Source organism: Puma concolor, chromosome A1 (assembly GCF_028749965.1).
Source record: "Puma concolor isolate L17-30 chromosome A1, mPumCon1.1.hap2, whole genome shotgun sequence".
NCBI classification, from domain to species: Eukaryota; Metazoa; Chordata; class Mammalia; order Carnivora; family Felidae; genus Puma; species Puma concolor.
The window spans coordinates 17,761,317-17,781,167 of record NC_141667.1 but is presented as its reverse complement, the minus strand read 5'-3'; the positions used below and the strand labels follow the sequence as shown (position 1 = coordinate 17,781,167).

The 19,851-nt window shown below is 35.7% G+C and overlaps 1 protein-coding gene across 5 annotated transcripts in view; it reads left to right on the top strand.

Moving 5' to 3' along the window:
- CDH12 (cadherin 12) overlaps positions 1 to 19,851 on the top strand; it is a 1,063,313-nt gene that overhangs the window by 948,482 nt on the left and 94,980 nt on the right. For 4 of the 5 annotated variants that reach the window (XM_086676372.1, XM_086676368.1, XM_025924778.2 and 1 more), the window contains one exon: positions 18,300 to 18,419. The exons of the other annotated variant lie outside the window; for it this stretch is intronic. In XM_086676372.1, coding sequence (XP_086532498.1) covers positions 18,300 to 18,419 — 120 coding nt within the window. The remainder of the gene's footprint in view (positions 1 to 18,299; positions 18,420 to 19,851) is intronic. 5 annotated transcript variants of the gene reach the window in all.

Here is a 19,851-nt window from a genome sequence, read left to right as displayed (position 1 = left end):
TAACATACACAAAATGGGGCACACATTTAGCTTTTGCCTTTGTCAGTATGCCAAGTTGCTAAATCATCAAAAATGTAATAGGAAGATACTTAAAAAAATGGATTCTGAGAATCTCCAGTGATTGAGTACGGAATTCTGTATTTAGGAAAGAAATAAACAAGACACTCAAGTGATAGTAATGATCTGCCAAATTTAGGAATTAATAAACTGGAGGTCATGGCATCACTTTCTCTTTTCACCCTCTCCACAATCACAGTCACATTCACACACCCAAATATACCTAAGTATTCACCTCCACATATATCATATATGCATGAACCATGGAGATTAGTCACATGGAGAAAAGAGGGTGTTTTGGTGAGAGGTAAGGAATGGAAAGAAAACTTGATTAACTGTGAGTTATTTTGATCCCCCCAGTATGGGATTAGAAGACAATTGATGGAATTCAGAAGAGTCTATGTGGGAATCTAGGTGTTAGAAAACCATCTCCAAGTCTCCTGAGAAAAGGCATGACGAGGGCTAAAGAGTTAGTCCTTAATAACATTCTCTGCCTCTGGAAGGAGCCTGGCAACATCCTACCTCCCTGAGGTGTGGACGTTTTATGACGTTTCTCAAAATGTCTTCAAGATGTAAATCATCATGTAGTACTTGTTCAAAATATAACTAACCAAACACTTCCAAATAATTGGTTTTAAAGGAGTGGCATCCTGGAATTGGTTGTTTTATTTTATAACTTAATGTGTATATCTATAAAATAGACATAATTTTTAAAAATATACACTGATAATGTATCGCTAGGCACTATTCTAGGCACAAGAAATACACACAACTGTGAACAAAATAGACAAACAGTCTAAAGGGCATTTGTATTTTACTGAATCTGTTTAAGTGCATTTAAATTATAATAGAAAATGCATATCTTATCTAGTCAAATAACTTTAAAACATTGATCTAAAGTCATTACCCGTTGTAGAAGCTGTTAATATTTGTAGTTGTTGTTGCTTTACTTAAAGGAGCCAAGACTTTAGAGACAGCAGTTGCCATAGATAGGGGTAGGAGGCATTTGGTAGGGGAGAAGGGCTTAAAATCTTTCTATGTATAGGTGTAGGAAGTTTCTATGCCACTGTTACATATCGGTGGGGGGCTTTTGGCTACATGGTGCTTAGAAGTGGTAGGCCACATCTCTGATTTGGATCTGGGCTTCAAAGCCAATCATATCTCCAAACTTGTCACAAACTTACATGTTATTTGATACATGAGCACTGAGAAGTATCTTAGCCTCTCTATCCTTAGATTTTCATTTTGAATGGAGGAAAACATCTGAAGATTTGTACTCTTATTACTGTTTTGCTAACAAGTCAACAGAGTGTAAAGATACTAAGACATTTGCTGAATAAAAGATGGGTAGGTAGGTAGATAGGTTCCTAATGAAATTTATTTATGTGAACAATATGCGTATACAGACGTAGAAAGATTCTTGGTTGTAACAGTCATATCATACCACTCATTATGCAAGCTTAATTATTATTTCAGTGTTATTAATATTCATTTTTTGCTATTATTATTATTCATTGTGTGAAGCTATAAATAAGGTGTCACAAAAAAACGTTAGAATTAATAAATACAGTAAAATTACACAATATAAAATCCACATCCAAAGATTAGTTTCATTTCTGTCACTAAAAGAAACCATCCAGAAAATAATGAAAACAATTCCCTGTACAACTGCATCCAAAAGGATAAAGTAGTAATAAACTTAACGAAAGAGGTGAAAAAGTTATACATTGAAAACTATCAAACATTGATGAGAAAAAATTAAAGAAGACACACCTAAATGGAGAGACATCTTGTGTTCAATGAATTGGAAGAATAAATATTGTTAAGATATTTGTACTACGCAAATTGACTCTGCAGAGTCAATATAATCCCTATCAAAATCCCAATGGCATTTTTACAGAAATAGAAAAAAAATCCTAAAATGCATATGGAACCACAAAAATCTCAGAATGGACAAGCAGTATATTTTTAAAAGCTCATTTACAATTAAAAAAATGTTGAAATAAAAATTTTGCAGCAAGTGTGGTCAACAGAATAGAACGACTTAGTTACTTTACGAAGAGCTTCTATGTTCCCTGGAGGTGGTCGAGGGTAATGGCCACAGGCTGAGGCTTTGTGGTCAACTGCCCAAGTTTTCATAGCTATTCAGTATGTAAGTATAATTTAGCATTTGTAAAAACGGGGCTAATTATAGAAGGCAGGATGGTTTCAAGCATTAAGTGAAATAATGCATATAAAATGTTCTTTGCAACATTCGACACATTGTAGTGGATCCATATATATTAATTGCCATATTACAAAATTTTTTTTTTAATTTTTTTTTTTCAACGTTTATTTATTTTTGGGACAGAGAGAGACAGAGCATGAACGGGGGAGGGGCGGAGAGAGAGGGAGACACAGAATCAGAAACAGGCTCCAGGCTCTGAGCCATCAGCCCAGAGCCCGACGCGGGGCTCGAACTCACGGACCGCGAGATCGTGACCTGGCTGAAGTCGGACGCTCAACCGACTGCGCCACCCAGGCGCCCCCAAAATTTTTTAGGAAAGAAGAGGGAGCTGCAGATGAGAGTAATTTTCTGAGTTCCACAAGATAAATCATAAAATAAACTTAAGTATTCTTTGCATACTCTTTCTTCAGGACAGTTTTATTTTGGTTTGTTTTCGTTTCTTTTTATTCTTATATTCTCCGTAGTGCACTGTCAGCTATCACAGCAACAGTCACTTAATTTATGCCCTATAAATGAAAATCTATGGATGTTTTCCCTCCCAGAGGGTATCTGAAGAGGTGTACCCTGGTATTAAATGTGTATCTTTAGAGCCAGTCACTGGATAAATGGGTTGACGTTCCTGTGTTTCTGTATTCCAGAAATTATGGAAAGCTTAAGTATGCACCTTAGTGCAAAATCACATCCTTAAGGACTAAGATATGGAGTCCTTGAGACCCTGAAGCTTTCCCTCTCAGATGGAAAATCCTAAGAGATGGTGTTCACTGGAACCCTGTCTTCTAATACTGAGAGTTCACAGGGAGTAGGTGCCTGTAAATATGGAAACATCAGGACAAAAAATTTGAAAAAAAAATGAAAGCAATATGTATAAAATAGCCCAGTGGGAAAATGATCCCCATCAACAGACAAGTCCAAGGTTAGTGCTCTCAAGTCACAGACTGGAGGGAATTCCCACTTCTGAGCCTCCCTGTAATGGAAGGGACCAGGAGAATCTATAAACAAGGTAATAAAGGAAACTGTAGCAACAGGAAGTCTGACTTGACTTGAGTCACGACTATTCATGGGGAGGAGTTAGGGAATGGACTAAACTTCTATCCAAACTTTAAAGGCATGGAACCTACTGCTGAATGTGGCTCCAAGTTCAGTGCTCCAAAAGACCAAGAGGACAACTTGGCCCCAGCATGCATCAAGGACTGGTTTGTCAGGTGGACTACTGACCAGCTTCTGAGTGCTTACATGCAAGGACATCAAACCTTTCCCTGAAATTTATCTTCCCACAGCTTCTTTTTTAATGCCACTAACCCATAATTTGTAATTATGCCCCCAAATTGTCCTTCAGCAAGTTTCCAATCTACCTTTTAAATCAAATAGAAATCGAATTCGTGACTTTATTATTCTGAGTACTCATGTGCTCCTGGAACACCACCCCCCCACTGTCTGCCTACTTTTCGTCTCGTCTCTTTTCTGCCTCCTCAGCTGAGTCATAAAATAAATTCATGGGTAACCTCATCTAGCTATAACTCACTTTCTCTTAGACTTTTAATCCCTTTTTATCTTTTAATCTGCACTCTATTTTATGGCTGGCTTACAACTTGAAAGCTCTTTAAAAGATACTATATATGAAAAATTTCATATAATGATATATTCACCAAAATATTGAAAAGGAATCATTTTAGTGTAATGGGAGAAGCTTTGTGATAAATAATGGAGTCGTAAACTAATTAAGAGAGATCGCTTGCATTTGGAAATAATGGCATAGTTAATTCTATCTGTGTTTTCAAACTTGCATTTTCAAGTAACATCTGTATGTTTCATTGCTTTAAGTAACAAGAATGCCTCCAAGTTATTGGCATACATTGTGTAGTTACTAGATTAAATTCAATGTTCCATGTAGTGTGCATTAAAATTATAGTTTAGTGGTATAACAGTTTTTGTCTTTATTTTTATGTGTTACTGTGAAAAGTTCAAAGTGGTTAATAAGCAGAATGCTATTCTAGAAAGTAGTGATAATGTATATGCTATTTTTCTTTTGCAATGAGTTTTAAGATTCATGTCCAACTACTAAAGTTTTTTTTTTTATAAATTAAAACATACATCACCATGAGAAAGATAACTGTAACTCCTTAACATTTAAAGCTTAGGTTTCATTTTCAAAAGAGAAGCATATGAATGAAAATTTCATAGGAACTTATATGAAGTGAGCAAAGTTGATAAATTCATTAAAGTTTAACTTGATCAACTATGGATTTAATTAGGTTGCTCTGTCTAGAATTACAATATATGTTTGTATAGCGGAATCTAAAGACATGTATTCCAAAACTCTCATTTTTATAGATAAAGAAAATGAGATAGGATTATTTGGCTTAACCATTGTCATTTGTTCATCAGTTGGGAGAATTTCTATTAGAAAGCATACAGAATCTAATAAAGTTTTTTGGTTTTTGTTTTTTTGTTTTTTTTGTTTTTTTTTTTTTGCCACAGCACATTCTTCTGGGTTACAATGAATCTAGCAAAACAAGTAGGTTTCTAAGTCTTCTATTTTTGTAGCAATTACTAAAACCAAACCTCACCATAAATCACTGTAGCCTTCAACCACAGCAACATAAAATGAACAAACTTTAAAATTAAATCACAGTACTTATACACACATAACATACCTTTTTCTATTAGCTAAGATTATTTAAACAATAATGGCTACAAATTATTGTTTCATAGCTATACACACTATCATCGTACATGTGGATTCATGAGCACTTTTGCAAATAGTGCAATGTCATGTGGTCATAGTGTCTTTGAACTTGTGAAATAATCAGTAATCACTTGGTTCTAGGTAATGTGAATTGTTACTTTTTATAATAATGACTTTCCATAGATATGACTTCAATATATTTCTTGCTTTTTCAAAAGTTTATTCTTTTTCTTGAACACAATAGAATTATACACTCTTCTGTAGAATTGTTTGATGTATCAGGATTACCAAAATGCTAGTAACTGATTCCTTGTATTTCTTTGGCACTGGTTTTAAGAGTTCTCAAGGCACTTTTGATTTGAAGCTGCCCCTTTGATTTCTGTAACAGATAGCAAAGCACTATCATTGTGTTAAATGTTGACAGGAGGGGATAGTGAGACTTTTGCCTCAGGCAAGAGTTTTATAAAGGCTTCATTGTTAATCGCTAATATCAGCTAATCAAAAATATTTTCTAAGCCAAACTCATTGTTGTTGTTTTCTAATTTATTCATTCAGGAAACATATTTTAAGCATCTATTATGTACCAAGCTCCATCGTAGCTACTGGAATTCCAGTAAGAACAGGAAACAGTCTTTATGTGTCATGCTTGCGGCCTAGGGGAAACAGGAAAGATATAAAGAAGAGACACTCTGTGAATGTATCGAAATGAGTTTCTGGAAGAGGAGCTATTGAAGCCAGTGCTTACTTTGGGCTGAAGTGTACCTGGGTGCAGGAGGACGTTTCTGACTTCCATGACAAATCTTTAAAGAGCAGGTTATGGGGTAGCACTATGTTGTGGGGAAGTAATATTGTATTGAAGCAGCAAATAGTAGACAGAATGTGTGGCAATGGATGAACCTGGAAATGTAGGTAGAGACAGATGCCCAAAGAACATTAAGGATATTGATGAGGACAAAATCAAATTTACATTTTGAAAAACAAATGTGGCTTAAATACATAGGGTGGATGGTACATTGTTATGGCAGGCAACAGGGTGATTATGAAGTATCATAAAACTATAATTCAAGTGAGAAACAACATTTTGAAGAAAAATAGTGGGAGAAGGGAGAGGACAAACATATGTTAGCAATGCTTAGTCAGTTAAAGAGACTGGTCTCCCAAAAAACAATAATTGGTTTTTAAAAAGTTTAGAATGTAACCAAGAAATTGGGTACATCTTGCTCTGGTCAACTTGCAATTTTGTTATTTAAGAACCTAGACAATAGAAATGACAATCCAGTCGCTGGCACCTGGAGGCCAATATGAATGAAATTGTAGAGTTAGGCATATAGAGTGTGAGAGAAAAACCTGAGATTCATGAACATTTGAAGGCCAGGGACAGGAAAAGAAGTCTGTAAAGAAGATTAAAAATGGTGATCAGAGTAGCAAGGGCAGGGCCAAGAATAAACAATGTTGAGGAAAACAGCCTTAGTTGGAGGCAACCTAGAGATAGAGATTTGTATCAATCTTACACGCCTCCAGATAAAAGAGGTGAACACGAGGAGCACCTTGCATTCTTGGTGGGAAAGATCAGTACATCAGAAGCAGTATTGGAAAGCTGAAGGAATGCAGTTGTGACTCCAAAATGCACCACGAGGGGGTGCTAAACACAGGGGAAAGCAAGATCTCAGGTAAGGGAAGGAACCGATGAAATATTCTGTGAAAGTGTAATGGTGAGCAAGTTTGTCTGTAGTCCTTCCTGAAGTAGGCTGGATTATGAGAAGTGGCTTGGGCACAGGCAATAGTGAAAGAAACCAAAAGGAGGTGACATACAGATAATAGCCTAATTTATATTTTGCAAACCCTTGATGAGATTCAGTTATATGTTTTCAATTCTCAGATGAGAAGCTCAGAATCGTTACCCCCAAATTAATTAGCAGAGCTCTAATTTTTGTTGGGCAGAGGATAAGACAAACTTCCCAAAGAGGAGGCTTGGAGAAGCAGAGGAGTTAAATTTTAGAATGGGGAAAAAAAAAAAAAAAACAGATGGATTTCAGACATTGAATAGTCTTGAAGGAATTCAGATGTTAAGTAGTGATTCATGGCACACCATCGAAGGATTTGAAAAGAGCAGTGATATATTCAAAATCCTATAACTGAAAGATTAATCTACAGTAATGGGGAAGATACTTTGAAAAGCATTAAGATTGGATTTTGTTTCAATTTGTACAACCAATTACTAGAATTAGAAGGAAACAAGAAAATGTTGCCCCTTCATTATAAAGTTGAAGAATTTTAACAGCAACCACTTTGATGTGGGCTCCCTATGTGCCAGTTATTATGCTAAGCAATTTACATGCATTAACTCATGAGTTAATGAGTAAATGAGTTCCATGTGATCCCAAGTATTTATAATCCTACTTTCAATTTGAAATAACAGGCTTAGAGTGTTTAGGTGTCTTGCCAAAATTTTGTTAATTTGGAAGTAACAACAACAACAAAAAACCTCCCAGTCCAACTCAAAGTATAAAAATCTCACACAAAAAAGGATTTATGGTCTTGAACCATCAAATGTTTGGAGGTTGAGCTTCAGCCAAGTTTGATCAAGGCTCCTCACTTCCTTTCCTGGGATTCCTAAGTTTGTGGCCTCTTGTGTATCGCTGTCTCTGGTGACATTTCCCCCAAGATGTTGAAATGGCTGTATTAGTTCCAGATATTTGCACACCAATTCCAGAGAAAAAGAGAAAGAGAACATTTCCTAGAAGCTCTCAACAAACATCTCTGGTTTTATGGGCTTGAACTGGGTTACCTTTATACTACTTAACCACTCATCATTAGCCAGAAAAAAAAAACAAAAACAAAAAGACAAAACAAAACAAAACAAAAAATCACTTGCACTTGTCAGTTTAAACTTGAGCCAACTGCCTTCATGGAAGTTAAGCTTCTTCTAACACACACGGAGGTGTCAGGGAGATAGTGATATATAAATACATATATAGACAGTTTTAAGATTAGGTGGTATTCATTTGGGAGGGTGGGATTACCATACTATTCACTAAAATTACATTACTATCCTTACAGAATTGAAACAGCTTTCAGGGGCGCCTGGGTGGCTCAGTCGGTTGAGCGTCCGCCTTCGGCTCAGGTCACGATCTCACGGTCTGCGAGTTCGAGCCCCGCGTCGGGCTCTGGGCTGATGGCTCAGAGCCTGGAGCCTGCTTCCGATTCTGTGTCTCCCTCTCTCTCTGACCCTCCCCCGTTCATGCTCTGTCTCTGTCTCAAAAATAAATAAACGTTAAAAAAAAAAAAAAAAAGAAACAGCTTTCAAAGGAATCATATATATATTCAATTATACAGCCAGTTCCAGGATCCAGTACTTCTGGTTTATATACACACACACATATACACACATATACATATACAATTTGTTTTTTTTTTCTTTTACTAAAGCTAAGTAGATAAATAGATAGGAAGATAGATACAGATAAATAGAATGATCGATAGATACATAGATACATGATGGAGAGATAGATGGATAAGTAGATAAGTACAGACAGCCTCTTGATAAGTTTTTGTTAGGTGATTTTGTAGGCTAATGTAATTGTTCTGAGAGCATTTAAGTTAAGCTGGGCTAAACCATGATGTTCAGTAGGTCACATGTATTAAATGCATTTTCAACTTAAGATATTTTCAACCAGGATGTGTTTATCAGGATGTAACCTAATTGTAGGTTGAGGAAAGTCTGTAGATGGGTAGATAGACATATTTTTTTAAATTTTACCCTTAACACGGCAGAATCATCGATCAAATAAAAACAAATAATTTTAGGAGTGTAGAGTGTGTGTTAAACAAATAATTAATTACATTAACTGGTCCTTAATATCTTGGCTAACTGCATTTAATCAAAAATTTTTTTTTATCCTTAAGAATACAATATTACACAGAAAGATACAAAGCTTAGAAAATTATGGCTAAAAGCCACTGAATGAATGAATTCCAAACTCTTATATTTCATCATGATTTCTATGGAATTTCCTGACAGCATTCATGAAAATAATTTCCAATTACATTGGGCACAAAGGAGGCAACATTGTATCATCACTGGTAATTGGAATTTAGCGTGTCACTGGGAACAGTCATTAGCATTTTTACTGGTGTATGTGGTATAGAACTCTTGGCACACAACAGAGAGATAAAGTGCTCGTAAAAATGGATTGTCATATCCATCAAAGTACATTTGAATCACGAGGTGTAAATACATATAGCCTAAAATATTTAGTACGTATCTAGAACAAAAGTTTTATAACGTTAGAGTGCTTTTGGGTCCTTGGACTGCATACCAAATCGTAAGTGGATGTCAAAGCCACCGTCCAGGTTTGCCAAGGGATGTTCTATGGCCAGGCTGAACAAAATCATTGTTGAAGGTAGTATAAAACTGAAGTGCCTGCTCTTATCCTAGAAGTGCAGTTGAAGAGGGCACACAATTCACTCTGGAGGATTTTTATGACATATTATCTTTACTAATCTTTAAAAGCTCTGATTAGTTCAAGCAAATTTGACAAGCATACAAACGTTTCTTTCTTGGGTCTCTAACAAAGTGGTCCCATATTGTCATATTCTACTTGTTTGTATTTTAATGTATTCTAAATACACATTCCCAAATCACGTTTTCCAACATACAGAAGATACAGTCCAGATCAGTATGTGAATATCAACAAGGAGGTCTTGAGGACAGGAATTGTGCTCGTGTCACATATTTGGGGGTTCTCACCCTATGTGTGGAGCAGGAGAACAGAAAATGTGTATGCATTTATTTTGTTACACACTTAAATAGCACATACTAGGTGGAAAACTTTTATTATAACTTCTTTATCAATATTGACTCATTTAATATGGCTAGAAGATAGGTACTATTTTTTCCTTTTCTTTTCATACGACGAAACTAAAATGGAGAGGTTACATAATTAGTTTGAAGTCACACAGTTGGCTAGTGGTCAATCTCAGATTCAAACGTAGGCTTTCAGGTTCCTGAGGCACAAATGATAATCACAATGGCACGTAATTCAGCCTTTCCTAATTGGTGAAATTGTGTAAGACTTGGCTCATCAGACTGATCAGTGAAGATTTTAAAACTTTCTGATACCTAGCCCGCCCACAAACATTTAAATAAGACTTTCTGATGGAGGCCCAGGAATCGGTGTTCTCAGTAATGCTTGTAAAAGCTTTACATGTAGCCCCTGGTGAAGATAAAAAGGACAGAGGGGCCATTTACAGCTTTAAAGGGCAAACATGGGACGAGAATCCATAGAAGGAAGCTAACAGCCAAGTGTTCGTGAGTAGTGCAGTGAGAGCTAATGCAAAATTGATTAAAGACCCAGTTACTTTAAAGACTAAAGTCACCTGCTGTACGTCTATGCTTACTTTTACCTTAGAGCTAAGCCTAGCTTTAGCACATCTCATGTTTCAATGTGTTATACTATCCAATTCCTTTGTAGGATCTTTTACACGTGTGTATATACACATGCACACTTACCCACACATGCTCTCTCTCTGTTGATTCTGTAAGCCTTTCTGCTTTACATTTCTCTGTTGCTTAACGTCTTTTTAAGGTAATAAAATGCATATTTATTTTCCAATCTTATCTGGAAAGAAATTCTAGAGTCTTTATCATTCCATACCTTTCTAACTGGAACTGTATTATATCTTGGTTACAATGCAATGTCTACATAAGGCAAGAGCTGAAAGAAAACCATATGTCTCTAGATATAATTTGTCTCTTTTTTCCTTTTCATGCTTCAATCCTGAGAAGGGTTAAAAATATTCAGAAGAAAATAACTTGTCATTAACTCCCCGTGGATGTGCTTTTCATACTGTGGCTAAATCTTGCTTATGTGGTTTTTTTAATGTAATGTCACTCACCTTGGTCTGCTCTCTTAAGTGAGAACAGTGACATACTTTAGATATTCAGGACAAGATAGACTCACAATTTAGTGTCAAAAAGTACCCTCAAGGCCATAACCAGCTGCCAGATCACCCATTTAGAGTATGATGCATATAGAATTTGTGTCTTGTGTGTACATGTGAGTACTATATATATCCAGCTGATAAACATGTATTTGGGAATTATGTCATGACAGACTGGGTATAAAAATAATGAATATGGAAGGGTGGCTGATGTAAAAGATTTTGTAGCCAATGAGAAAAAAACATATTGTACTGAGTTTCAAAAAATCAAAACATATTGAGACTGATAGCAATACAGAGGTGTGGACACATGATCTCTGCTTGGGAGTAGAAAAACAAACATTCATGGAAGTGACAGTGCAGCTGGGACATCAAGGGTGTGTACTATTTTTCCAGATGGTCGAGGCAAAAGTGCTGCCGGTCACAGGATCACTTGGGCAAGAATACAGAGGTATGAAAGAGGCTCAACTCCACAGTAACTAAGTATGTACAAGCTTGGCCCTGGGTCCCTGGCCGCGCAGTCAGAAATTAACCTACAGGGGGCGCCTGGGTGGTTCATTTGGTTAAGAGAACCGCTCTTGGTTTTGGCTCAGGTCATAATCTCACAGTTTGTGAGATCAAGCCCTGTGTGGGGCTCTGTCCTGACAGTGTGGGGCTTGCTTGGGATTCTTCCTCTCTCCCTCTCTCTTCCTCTCTCTCTCTCTCTCTCTCCCCCTCTTTCTCTCAAAATAAATAAATAAGCTTAAAAGTATATGTATATATAAAGAAATTAATCTACAGGGATTTTGAAGCTCATGCCTATCATGCTAGTCATAGCATGCCAGTGAGTTTAGGTGATTTTTCTCTCAATAGGAATAGAAACCCTTTAGGACTTATTTTTTTAATTATTTATTTTTTAATGTTTTTTCAATTTATTTTTTGAGAGAGAGAGAGAGAACAAGCATGAAAAGGGAAGGGGAAGAGAGAGAGAGAGGAGAACAGAGAATCTGAAACCAACTGCACACTCATAGCAGAGAGCCCAATGCAGGGCTCAAACTCACGAACCCAAGATCATGACCTGAACCAAAGTCAAATGCTTAACCAACTGAGCCACCCAGGTGTCCCAAATTTTTAACTTATTTTTCAAAGAAGGAGAGTAACATGATCAACCTTGTGTTATGGGACAATGACTGTGATGCTCCTGTGTGACAGGAGCTGGAGGAGGAAGCAATTAGAATGTTTCTCAGCATTGCAGTTATGAAAGTGAGGGCCCAAACTAGTTGAGACAGTTGCAGGGGTGATGAAAAACAAAGAACATATTCAATGAGTAGAACATGCTTATTCACCTAGAAAATTAAAAAAAAATGGTTTTATAGAAGCCATAAATTATACATAGTCCACTTATATTTTCAACATATTTCTAGCACATTTTTCATACCCCAAATGCAAAAAATGCATAGAATATAAAGACGCCTTGCTGGAGGTGACATTTGCCTGAATAAATAGCTATGCAATGAATTTCTCTCTTATGGTTTGTTGAGAGCAGTCCCTGGTGTATGGTGTGTGCCACTGAACATTTGTTGATTGAAAGAAGAAACGAATCAGTCAGTAAGTTGACGTCTACTTGGGCCGAAATCATGAGGGCTCAGCTCTGCTCCCATCTCTTTGACCATTTTGAATGAGAATGTGTCGGTGACATTCTTTTAGTGTCAACAAGAATGATTTGAACATCATCGGGCTTCAGTTCTTTCATTTTAAAACACAGGCATTGTGTTGGATTTTTTAAAAAATTCATCCCTATTGGTAATATTAATCTTCTTGAAATCAAATAAATAGAGTATGACTATCACGTGACCTACATGTGAGCAGAAGTAGGCCACGTGTGCTTGCATTATGAAAACCAGATAGCCCACCTACTCTAGGTTCCAGAACACATATGCTCATTGAATATAGATTGGAAGAAGAGATTATTTAAAACCACCAAATCTCATCAGCCACACAGATAGAATAATATTTTTGAGGGAAGGATACATATATGCACACACTGATAAACATAAAGGAAAACCACTTGGGACACAAAATGAAAAAAAAAAAAGTCTACAAGTCAAAATGAGCTAGTAAATATACTTTAAAAAAATTTTTTTAGTGTTTATTTTTGAGAGAGCACAGGCGGGAGAGGGGCAGAGAGAGAGGGAGACACAGAATCTGAAGCAGGCTCTAGGCTCCGAACTGTCAGCACAGAGCCCAACGTGGGGCTTGAACTCACGAACTGTGAGATCGTGACCTGAGCTGAAGTCGGAGGCTTAACCGACTGAGCCACCCAGGCACCCATGAGCCAGTAAATATAATTTTAAAGATGGACAGATAGATATAGACTATGAAAGTAAAATAGGTTAAGAATTTGAGTAAGGTTTATATACATACACACAAGCACACAAAAATGACTCATACATAAGGTACTGAAATTCACTCATAATATAAAAAGATACAAAAGAAGAACAATGAATACTGGTGAGAATACTGGAAAATATACCAGGTTGGTAGACATGCAAATTAGTACAACCTTTTTGGGAGTTGACGACAATATATATTGACATGTCTGATTCATATACTTTTAGAGCTAGCTCTCTCAATGGTAGGAGATTACCAATTCCACATTTGTTTATGATAGGACACCCCCCCTCCCAATTCTCTAAGTAGAGTGTCCACTAAAAGGAGATTGGTTCAATTTAGTATTACATACTTTTATTACTTTAATGATATTTATTATTTAATAGTGGTTATGTGCTGATATAACATGACTGTCCAATATATTTTTTAAGGAGTAGAGTACAGTTCAAGAATATGTGAAAAGTTCCATCTCTTTCACCCAAATAAAAATTGAAATATCGGTTATTGCATAAGCAGATAGTATGTCAAGGTAACGATAAAATACCTATTGGAGGAGTGGTATGTATAGCTATAGCTATATATTTGTGTATTTCAATATTTGTTCCTCTTCTGATTCCTCTCTAGACAAAATATTATCCTTGAGAATTTTGGCCTCTCAGCTTTGTTCATATTTCTTCCCTGACACTCTGATTAGTGTGTCTGACAAATCATAGGAAACCAGAGAATTTTTTCCTTTTTTTTTTTTTTTTTTTTGTTTCAAGTTTCTATTGAATTCTAGCTAACATACAGAGTAATAGTGGTTTCAGGAGTAGGATTTAGTGATTCATCACTGGCATATAACACTCAGTGCTCAAGTGCACTCCTTAATCCCCATTGTTAAATGAGTGACTGAATTGGTGAATACATGCTCTTAACTTTGAGAGAAATCGTTAGAAATAAGTAAACCACTCTGTGGGTTTCTGTGTATTGCCTGACCATATGATACATATATATGAATTCTCAAATCAGAATTACTAAGTCAAACACCATGCCATTTATTAGCATTTTCAACATAAATTAGAGGAAATAAAAACATTAACGAATTTAAGTTAATGCATGTAGGTAATGCATCACTCTTCAAAAAATTTTTTTCTAGTTAGAATTTTATAAAGATATGAATGTTCATTGGCATGAACTGAGATGATATCATATTACAACTGTGAATCTGTAATATGGAACTCATTTTTCAAATACATTTTGACAGGTAAATACGTGTACACTTAAAATTATACCCGAATTGGTTCTCATGAACTCTCACCCGTATTTAGGTATTGTAGTGAAACTCTTATTTAGTCGCATTTTATATCAAAAGGACTGCTCCTAATTACTGTTCTTTTTATGTGTTAATTCTATAACCTCTCAGGGTTCACTTTCTCTGTTCCTTGCTCTGCTATAAATTTGTGCATATATATGGCATTAACTTATATAATGTTCATATATATATATATATATATATATACACACACACATTGAGTGACTGCTTAAAATTTAAAATTTAACTATTAGTATAAAATAACTTTTTTGCTATTTGCTTTAATTATTATTAAACTTTACATGAATTAATTTACTACTGATCAGAACAGCGTTACATGGAAAGTTGAAGTGATTCAATATTGTCAATCCTATATTCTGCTCTCTGTCTCTGTCTGGGGGTAAAGGAATGGTTTCTCTGTGAGTTAGTCTCTCTGAACTTCAACATTTGGAGTGGTTACATTGTCATCCTGAACTTAGGTGATAAGTGAACAAATCCCAAGATGACTTCTACATATATGACTACTCTGGTTTTTGTTGACTATATTGTTTCCTTGTTGCCCATTTACCTAGTGCCCAAGTGTAACGGCCTGTTCCTACCTCTTGGGTATTTAGTGTTTAATAGTGTAATAGTTTAATAGTAATAGTTTAATTGAGGAACTGGCATGCTATCCCAGCAGTGAAGAAGGTAGTGTTTTCAGGCTTACCTGCTCCCGATGAATAACTGAGTCTTCCCAATGAAAGGAATAAGTAATTTCTGTCCTTTGCATTAGTTTGGAAAGAGTCATGGAGCATCGAGCAAAACAAGCTGATATAATGATGTTTAATTGTGTTTTTGTAAACACCTATAGAGTCACTTCTAAGAACTCTCAAATAACTTACATCATTCTTTAAAATTGTTTTTAATATTTTTATTTATTTTTGAGAGGGAGAAAGAGTACAAGTGGGGGAAGGGCAGAGAGAGAGGGAGGCACAGAATCCATAGAAAGGTCCAGGCTCTGAGGTGTCAACACAGAGCCTGACATGGGGCTCGAACTTGTGAACTGTGAGATCATGATCTGAGCCGAAGTCGGACACTTAACCAATTGAGCCACCCAGGTGCCCCTAAGTTATATGGTTCTTAGTGAATCACTTTTTAACTAAACTGAAGGTAATCTATTGTAACTGAGTACTAATTTTTTATTTATTTATTTTTTAAATTATTGTTTGGCACTCGGCTCTTTTTTTATTATTATTGATTGATTGATTGATTGATTGATGTCCTAATTTTATTTTTATTTTATTTTATTTTATTTTTTAAAATATAATTTATTGTCAACTTGATTAACATACAGTGTGTAACGTGTGCTCTTGGTTTTTGGGGTAGATTCCCGTGGTTCACTGCTTACACACAACACCCAGTGCTCACCCAAACAAGGACCCTCCTCAAAGTCCATCACCCATTTTCCCCTCTCCCCCACCTCCAATCCACCCTCACTTTGTTCTCTGTATTTAAGAGTCTCTCATGGTTTAAATTCCTGTTAGTTAACATGCAGTATAATATTAGTTTCAGGTGTACAATTTAGTGACTCAACACTTCCATACAACACCCCGTGCCCATCACAAGTGCCCTCCTTAATCTCCCTCTGCTATTTATCCCATCCAGCCAGCCACCGCCCCTCTGTTAACCATCACTTTGTTCTCTATAGTTAAGAGTCTGTTTCTTGGTTTGTTTCCTTCTGTTTTTCCCCTATGTTCATTTGTTTTGTTTCTTAAATTCCACATGAGTGAAATCATACGGTGTTTGTCTTTCTCTGACCTATTTTGCTTAGCATAATGCTCTCACTTCATCCATATCATTGCAAATGGCAAGATTTCATTCTTTTTTTATAGTTGAGTAATATTTCAGTGTGTGTGTGAATGTGTGTGTGTGTGTGTGTGTGTGTGTGTGTGTGTTTGTGTGTGTGTCACATCTTCTTTATCTATTCATTAGTCGATAGGCTTTAGGCTATTTTCATAATTTGGTTATTGCAGATAATGCTATAACCATATGTCAATACAAAGGACAAGATGAGTAATGTAGTATTCTCCCTTTTACATTTTTGTTTTTAATATTAATATGAACCTTCACTAAGTATGCAGAAAAATATTTTCCTCTAAAAGTAGTATGAAATGCTTTACGTTAATTTTTTTAAAAAATTAAACTCAAATACTTAAAGGAGTGCATTAATAAATATTCCCAAAAAAGCAAGATATACTGTCTTATTCATCTTCGTCTTTCTTATTGAGCATATGGTGTGAATTAGGTAAAAATTTATTAAATTTGTCACTAAATATTTCTTAGCAGGTATAATACCTTTTCTTCAAATATATCCTCAGAGAACAACCCACAGCCTTTTAACTACCGCATTTATAACTAAGATTAGAGAATTATTTAATATTTGTAGATTGTGTCTATACAGCACAGGTGTAACTCAGTACTAGCAAAGATCTAGGTGATACCAGGAAAATCACTGTATAACAGAAGGGAGGAAGGAGGGAAATTTAGTCTTGAAAATGTTCATTCATACACCGTAAAGGAGAACATAGTTTTGATGAATCCTTAATATAGGTCCTCAATGCCTATTTGTCAAATAATTATTAATGATGTTGCAAAGATTGATCGGGATGGTCATGATGGTGATAATGGATGATGAGGGATAATATGTTACTGCTCTTGACTATCACAGATGTTTGTGTACTTTCTTTCTAGAAGTTTCCTGGGAAAGACTGGTGAATTAAAACCTATCATTCGTCTCCTGATATAGCTACTATTCACCAAAGCATTCTTAAGATAAAGCGTTTGGTATTAAATGGGTGCTGAACGTTATCATTTTTAAATTTTTTGACTATCTTTTAATATTTAGTTTGCTCCAGTGTTGTACAGCCTTAAAGAAAAAGCCTGAATGAATAGCTGAATGAAAAAGAGAAATCCTTTTTTTTTTTTCTTCAAAATTGGGCATTTACTGTTAATGCCTCCAAGAATAGGAACATTCTGTCCTTTTTATAACTTTGGATGTACATATCACTCTCTTTATGCTCAGGAGAGATTTCCTTCTAACCATGTAACCATCCTTCTAGCCTTCTAACCATCACCAACATAATTTGGGTTGTCTTTAATGTTTTCTTTGCCACTGAATCCTTAGGTTAATTCAGTCTTGAGGCCTTGGGGTGCTCCTGTTGTCTTAATTGCAATTATTTTTGGTTGCTCAGTTTCTCAAATACTCTGTCCTAACTTAAAGTGTTCCTCATGCTGGTACATAGTTGTTGATTTTAAATAGCAATGCAAGTTACTTACAGCCTCTAGAGTTCAGTAAGCCGTCAAACCTTTTAGCTTTTCTATTGATAACCTAATCATGAAATTAATGCATCTATAGTAAGCAGATGAGCTAATGTCAGCAGTGTCGTGTTTTCTCTGGTGCACAGATCAATAAAGCTATCATAATGACTTTCAGTTCAATCATCTTGCTATTGGAAATGAATATAGCTTTTAAAATAGATTTTTAAAATATGTATCATTTGCACTGAGAGCTATACTGTTGCCCACCATTTTGGTTATAGTAGTTACGTCATTTCCAGTGACAGCCTATATTCACAGAATCATTGAGGAATGCCAAATTCTAAAGGAAAATGGAGTCCGCAGATGAAAGACATGACCTTGCGCTCTGTAAAACAAAGATGCTAGATTCATACTGTCTTATTTTCCAGGTGCATATGTGCTCCAGGTCAAGGCCACCGACGCGGATGACCCGACCTATGGAAACAGTGCCAGAGTTGTTTATAGCATTCTTCAGGGACAACCTTATTTCTCTATTGATCCCAAGACAGGTAAATTTTTTATTAGAGACAACATTATCACCACCCCTTTCAAATATTTAAACTGTAATTAAATCTTGGCATGGGAAGTTACCTATTCTAAAAATGCAATAAAGATTCAATGTGCTGTACATTAAGCCAAAGAAGATAGGATCTTACCTTGCTGCCATAGAATGATGTCCTCTAGATTGAATTTTGTGTAAATATAAGGCATTTCACATGTATGTGTCAAGTCCCAATACCAAGATAAGGATTCTCTATGTGTTTTATTTTAATTTTTTCAAAAGCCTAGGCATATTTGATTTTGGGTTCTTCTGGAATTAAAGTAGCTATTCATTTCAAGTTTTCTTGATTGGGTTCAATTATAGTTAGTTTTGGGTCTTATCAACATGTGGTAAGATCACAGACCTTCTACTGCTATATTTACCAGAGGTTATGGATGTTTGATTTGGATTAACATAGACTTCTACTTCTAGCAGGGAAACGAAAACGAAGAGGGTTGACAAACTTTAAACACCCAGATCACGATTCTTCTGGTCAATGCTTTTGAAGCTACTCTCATTTTGAGGTCAAAACATTTGAATGGAAGTTTTCAGAGCCAAATGTATAAGAATCTTTGGCAAGTATAGAAAAGACAGGATATTATGCACCAGAAGATTTTGTATTCCCTTGTAAATAAAATGAGGTCCCTCTGTTCTAGAGAATCTGTTTTTTGTATGCTAGATATTTTTTTAAGGAGATTTAGCCATGCTGACCAGTGATCAAAGTAGGTGTCCCATGTCACAGTTGAAATAGAACTCCACAGTGACAGCTATTTTATGAACTCTTGTATGTTACATTATAGTATCTTGCATTTTGAATTCAATACTATTTATTACATTAGGTTAAAATAATGAAATGAACTGTTGACATACTTAACTAATGTTACTTTTTAAATTTCTAAATAAATTTGTAAAGAGCTGTATCAATTTGAAATAAATTAATTTCAGACACTCTATATGCAAAGGAGCTAAACATTTTAAAATTAACACTTCTCCATAAATGTGTGCTAAAATCTGGAATACCAAGTAGATATAGGTTAATTAATAAATTAGCCATGTTTTAATGTCACCTAGAAACATAAAGTCAATTAAGTGGAAACAGAACCTGCAAAAACTTTCTACAACTGAACCTGCTGTCTTCTCATTTCTTGCTCTCCTTGTTGATGCCATAGAGGGACAGAGGTCAGCAAAAAGTTATAGGAATAAGGCAGGAAGTTGCTCCCTTTTATAAGCCTAAAAAAAGAGTAGTTTGTAATAAGGACAGCATCAGTCTTTTGAGAAGGGAACATCAGTGCTGAAGAGTATCTAGAAAAGTTTAAGACATAGAAGCTCTTTTGGTTTGGAAAGAGGGTCAGAGACCCAAAGCCAGAGGAGTCAATTGTTAACAGCGAATGCATGATGGA